The sequence below is a fragment of the Dreissena polymorpha genome, chromosome 4, assembly GCF_020536995.1.
Source record: "Dreissena polymorpha isolate Duluth1 chromosome 4, UMN_Dpol_1.0, whole genome shotgun sequence".
Lineage (NCBI taxonomy): Eukaryota > Metazoa > Mollusca > Bivalvia > Myida > Dreissenidae > Dreissena > Dreissena polymorpha.
This window is the reverse complement of record NC_068358.1, coordinates 138,825,972-138,832,158: the sequence shown is the minus strand read 5'-3', so window position 1 is coordinate 138,832,158 and position 6,187 is coordinate 138,825,972. Positions and strand designations below refer to the sequence as shown.

The 6,187-nt window shown below is 38.7% G+C and overlaps 1 protein-coding gene across 1 annotated transcript; it reads left to right on the top strand.

Moving 5' to 3' along the window:
- The first annotated feature begins 1,215 nt into the window (after positions 1-1,215).
- On the top strand, positions 1,216-1,743 carry LOC127878838 (uncharacterized). The gene has a single exon (XM_052425362.1). The coding sequence runs from the start codon at positions 1,216-1,218 to the stop codon at positions 1,741-1,743; it is 528 nt and encodes a 175-aa protein (XP_052281322.1).
- Positions 1,744-6,187: the final 4,444 nt, after the last annotated feature.

The following is a 6,187-nucleotide window of genomic DNA, read 5'->3' as shown; positions in this document are numbered from 1 at the left end:
TGTGCATAACAACAGTGGTAATATCGTTAACCGTAATCAGGTATTCGGATCATCTTTTTCAATTCGGATACTTGTTCAGTATTCGGATATCCGGATATCCGGATAATCGTTACCATCCATAGTTTTAACCGGTTTCAGAGCGCTCAACCTCACACTTGGCTCAGCAATATTCATGATGTATATAAGTGTAAATAAAATTTAACCTCATAGCACTGCAACTTAATAATAAAAGGGAATTAAAACGCATTCAATGTTATTGCCATTTAATTACTCAATGTTAGGAAGGACACCAGATCAACAGAGTTACAACTTTTTGAGGAACGATGAAATGAAGTTACTAACAAGTGTAAACTATATCCCTTTTTTAAGATTTAAAAATATAGCATCATATAATTAAGACTGTCTTAGGAGAGACTAACGACAGAGGTTTGAGACTTCTTATGTTCGCCTGTAGTCACCATCTCACCATGGACAACACGCTGAACCCACACAAACCGTCCTGAACAGCGACCTGGCATGCTCCAAACGGGAAAGCACAAAACCAGATCGAATTCATACTGGCGTCGCAACGATTCAAGTTAAGCATTAACAAGGCGATCACCAGAACGTTTCCTCGCACAGACATCGGCAGTGACCATTACCTAGTGCTCACCTCCATCAAGCTAAAGTTAAAGAGCAAGCGCATCAAAAAGAACCATCGCGTTAGATTTGACTAGAAGAAATTTAAAGATCAAATAATAGCAGATGTATTTAAAATGTTCAAGTACAAATATGTGGCAAAATCATTTGCAGCCCTGAACATGTAAGACAATGACATCAACACCACTGGCAATTAAATCAAGGATATCCTACTGCCATCGCCTGAAGAAGTGCCTGGGAGAGAGAGAAGGAAGAACACGCCACGGGTGACGATCGAAATCATGGACCTTTGTGACAAAAGAAGCGAGCTTAGGCATCAGAAGTACACCAACCTGGACTCTAAGGGAAATTACCAGAAAGCGAACAGAGAGGTAAAGAAGAACATGAAAGAGGCCAAGGAGGAATGGTTCGATTAAGAAGCTATCATCATCGACAAAGAGATGATCAAAGGAAGCATTGAAAAGGCCGAGAGCACCATCAAGACCCTCACGATGACTAGTCGGCCCAATGCCAGTGTTATATCAGACGCTTACGGGAATCTTCTTACCGAGAATGCCACAGTCCTAAACAAATAGGATGAATACTTCAGTGACCTCTACAACTATCCGCTCTAACCGGACTCCTTCAGAACAATTCCAGACCAGATGCAGACGAAACAGTCCGCCCATACTTAAGGCAGAGGTGGAGGAGGCAGTGCGTTGTCTTAAGGCAGTAAACTCTCCTGGAGGATATAACGTCCCTTCTGAGCTGATTAAACACGGAGTAGAGGCAACGACTGTATCATTGAAGACCCTATGCCAACAGATCTGGAATAAGACGAAGTGGCCCAAGGAGTGTACCCAGTCACTGGTCATACCCCTGCCAAAAAGGGCAACCTCAAGAATTACCGCATCATCAGTTGAATCAGTCATGCCACGCATCATCCTTAATCGATTGAAAAGTAAGGCCGAGGAAGTACTGGCCGAGGAGCAGGCTAGAATCAGAGTTTGGCGGGGCACAGTGGAACAGATCGTCAACTGCAGAATCATCATTGAAAAACTCCTGCAACACAAACGTGACCTTTTTCACAAGTCGATTGACTTGGCATCTTATGAGAGGATTTGACATTGACGAAGGGCTGGTGCAAGTCATCCAAGAACTCTACGGAAACACCACCAGTGCAGTACATGTACTTCTGAACGGACAGCAGGGGAACTTCTTCAGGACATCAATGGACGTCCGTCAGGGATTTCTGTTCTGTTCATTCTTTTCATTGAGAAGATAATGCAGGAGATTCTTCATGACAACCACACCTCTATTGCAATCAGTAGAAGACCCATCTCTAACTTGATATTACCCTCATGGGTGGCACCAGCAATTAACTTCAAGTTCTCACCAAAAGACTCAATTAAAGAGCAAGAGCATACGGGATGGAGGTAAGCAAGGATATGTCATGGTAAACAGCACGACCACCACCAGCACAGACATCTTCATGATCGGCGAAAAGCTAGAAGAAGTGACCAGCTTCAAGTACTTGGGCACAGCCCTGTCCAACGATGGTTCCAGTACCGCTGATGTCCAAATAAGAATTGCCATTGCGACGGCAGCGATGGCCAGACTGAGCAGGCTTTGGGCAAGCAGTTTCATCAGCTTCCCCACCAAGTACAGGCTCTACAAGCCTTCGTAGTCTCTACCATACTCTATGGCTGCGAAACATGGACGCTTCACGCGGAAAAAACGCAGGATACAGGCATTCGAATATAAATGTCTCCGAGGACTGCTTCGTATCTGCTATACGGAGCACAAGACCAGCGAGTACGTCCGGAACATGACTGCAACACTTGTTGGTATACAAGAGCCCATACTGGCGACCGTCAAACGACGAAAGTTGGCTTGGCTTTGACACGTCACCAGGCACGACTCTCTGTGCAAGACTGTCCTCCAGGACAGGCTAGAGGGAGGTCGACATCAACGCCGTCGATAATATAAATGAATGGACATCCCTTCCCATGAATTACTCTCAGCAGCACACAGCAGTCCTTACTGGAGAAGGATTTCTGCATCTACGTCCTCATTTATCCCCAACGGCCAAACCGGCAACGGATTGATGATGATGATGATGTGGTGGTGGTGGTGGTGGTGGTGGTGGTGGTGGTGGTGGTGGTGGTGGTGGTGGTGGTGGTGGTCTGCGGAACATGGTATCTACGGATCATTGTATCTACTGATCATGGTAACTACGTATCATGGTATCTACGGACCATGTTATATTCGGATCATGGTATCTCCAGATCAGAGTTTCAACGGATCATGGTATCTTTTAATGATGGTGTTTACGAATAATGGTATTTATCTTCGGATCATGGTATCTACCGATCATGGTATTTACGGATCATTGTTTCTGCGAATCATTAAATTGGTATCGCCGGAGCATGGGCTATCTACGAATCATGGTTTCTACATATCATGGTATCTACGGATCATAGTATACATTTGTATACAGATCATGATATTTATCTACGGATCATAGTTTCTACGGAACATTTTATCTAAGGATAATGGTATATATGGGTCATGGTATCTACAAATAACGGTATCTATGGATCATGATATTTATCTATGGATATTGGTATCTACGGATCATATTTTAAACGGAACAACAAATCCGCTGATCATGGTATCTAAGAATCTTGTCATCTTAAGATCATGGTTTTTAATGATCATGGTATATGTGGATCATGGTATCCTCGGATTATGATTTTTATGAAGCATGGTATGTAAGGGTCATGATATCTGCGACCATATTATCTAAGGATCACTGTATCTGAGGATCATGGCATCTTCGGATCATGGTATCTACGGTCCAAAGTATCTACGGATCAAAGAATCTACGAATCATGGTACCTAAGGATCATAGTATCTGAGGATCACTTTATCTAAGGATCATGTCATCTTCGGATCATGGTATCGACGGCCCAAAGTATCTACGGGTCAAAGAATCTACGGATCGAAGTATCTACGAATCAATGTATGTAAGGATCATTGCACCTACGGATCATGGTATCTAAGGATGGTATCTGTTGATCATGGTATATACGGATTATGAAATCTCCAGATCATGGTATCTACGGATCATGATATCTGTAAATCATGGTATCTTCTGCTTTTTTTCTATGATTTTTTCTTTCTCGTTCTCTCGACTTACAAAGCCATCCCCACGATATAGCTACTCGTTCTCTACTTTTTGTTTAATGCACGCCTCCTTTATTTACTGCACCGCTCTTTTTTAATTGCACTCCCTTTTTATTTAGTTTTGCACTCCTCCTTTTTATCTCGACTAGGTAATTCATGTCCACGACATTCCCGGTAGCAATTTCGTTCCCACGAGTTAGTAAGTCGTTCCCTCGAGTGAAATTTGTCGTGTTAACGAGATAGGGAAAGGTGGTGCAATTTACATTAAAATCAAAGTACTGGCAGTACTGGTGTGACGATGCTTTTGAAGAGGATGGATATAAAACATCAATTTAAGTTGATCTATATCACCACAATTATGTATGTTGATACGAACTTTTGGGTACGATAAAAAAAATTTGGGAATGAAAATTTTGGGTACGAAAAAAATTTGGTACGAAAAAAATTTGCGTACGAAACATTTTTGGTACGAAAAAAAGTTTAGGGGTACGGGGAAGTAGTACCCGTGGGTAACTTGACCCATTGAGCGAAAATGGGAGGCGGGTCACATTCTTGTTCATTAAGTATGGCAATACATTTATGATGATTCTCGAAAGTAGGTATGAGCACATAGCCGGACCATGTGAGCTCAATCGTATGAGCACTTGACTATCCGAGTTCGCCCACGAACATATGGATAAGTTAACTAATAGCGAAATATGACCTTATACATGTATATGCTGAAATCTAACAATCGAACGAAATATCAAACATGGTTGAGTATGGCTCAAGAAAGATATGAAAATGAAATGGGTGCTAAGTTGGTTCCTTTTTTCCTAATTCCTTATTCGAATAAGGAATAAGGAATTGCTTCTTATTCCTTATTCACGCGTTACATATTTGTTATGGGGTTTTAAAGAACAAGAATGCAAACATTCCTGATGTAAATCGAAACAAAATAACTCGAATACATTTACTTTATGTATTACGTTACATATTCATGTTTCTTCTTCGCGCTTGCATAGAATTTCTTGTTTAAACCGAACCGATATTTTCTAATTCGAATACTAACTTCACATCAACAAAATCTAAAGCATATATTATAATTTTACATGTATGTGATAAACCAAAATCAAACTTGTACATTTAAACATGTTTGTTTTTATTTATTATACAGTTCCTAATTCGAGGCTTAATGAGGAAAAAGGAACCAGTTCCTTATTACTTATTCAAGCCGAATAAGGAACTTTTTTTTTACTGTAACATCAATGAAATTGATCCCAAATTAACCACATATAAATGTTCATATTATTTATATGTTATGTTAAATTCTAATTGCAATACATTTCTACTAAGTTTTAAGTGATGATTATCCAGTTCCTTATTCAGTGTGAATAAGGAATAAGGAACTGGTTCCTTATTCCTTATTCAAATCGAATAAGGAACTGGAATTTTCTTTCTAAAAATTATAAGTCAAAATGAACCAACGAGACGAATAACTCAACGAAAGTTATTGTAAATGTATGTCGGGTGTAACAAATATTAATTGCATTACATTTCTACTTTGTTTTATTTAATAATAACATAGTTCCTTATTTGGTTTGAACTGGTTCCTTATTCCTTATTCAAATCGAATAAGGAACTGCCATTTTCATACTATGCAACCTATTAAAATGAACCAAAGAGACCAATACATCAATGAAAATCATTGTTTATTTAGGTTGGGTATCAACAACATTAATTGCAGTACATCTCTACTATGTTACATTTAATGATAACCTATATCTTATTCGGATTGAAAAAGGAATAAGGAACTGGTTCCTTATTTCTTATTCAAATCGAAAAAGGAACTGGCATTTTAATACTAAACAAGCTATTAGAATGAACTAAATAGACAAATAAATCAATGGAAATAATTGTAAATTCAGGTTGGGTATCAAAATAATTAATTGCAGTACATCTCTACTATGTTTCATTTATTGATAACTACGTTCCTTATTCGGATTGAAAAAGGAATAAGGAAGTGACATTTTCATACTTAACAAAATATTAAAATGAACCAAAGAGATCAATAAATCAATGAAAGTATTGTAAATGTAGGTTGGTTATCAAAAAAAAACATTAATTGCAGCACATCTCTATTATGCAAACATATCTGATGTAAATCGAAACAAAATAACTCCAATACATTTACTTTATGTATAACGTTACATATTCATGTTTCTTCTTCGCGCTTGCATAGGATTCCAGTTCCCTATTCCTTTATCAATCCAAATAAGGAATTAGGTTATGATTAAATTAAACATATAGTAGAGATGTACTGCAATTAATGTTTTTGATACCCAACCTAAATTTATTTTTTCGCACTGAATAAGAAACTGTGTTATTATTAGATAATACT

What these genes read in the sequence shown, in the direction of transcription:
- LOC127878838 (XM_052425362.1), top strand. Translation starts at nt 1,216, where the DNA reads ATGAATACTTCAGTGACCTCTACAACTATCCGCTCTAACCGGACTCCT.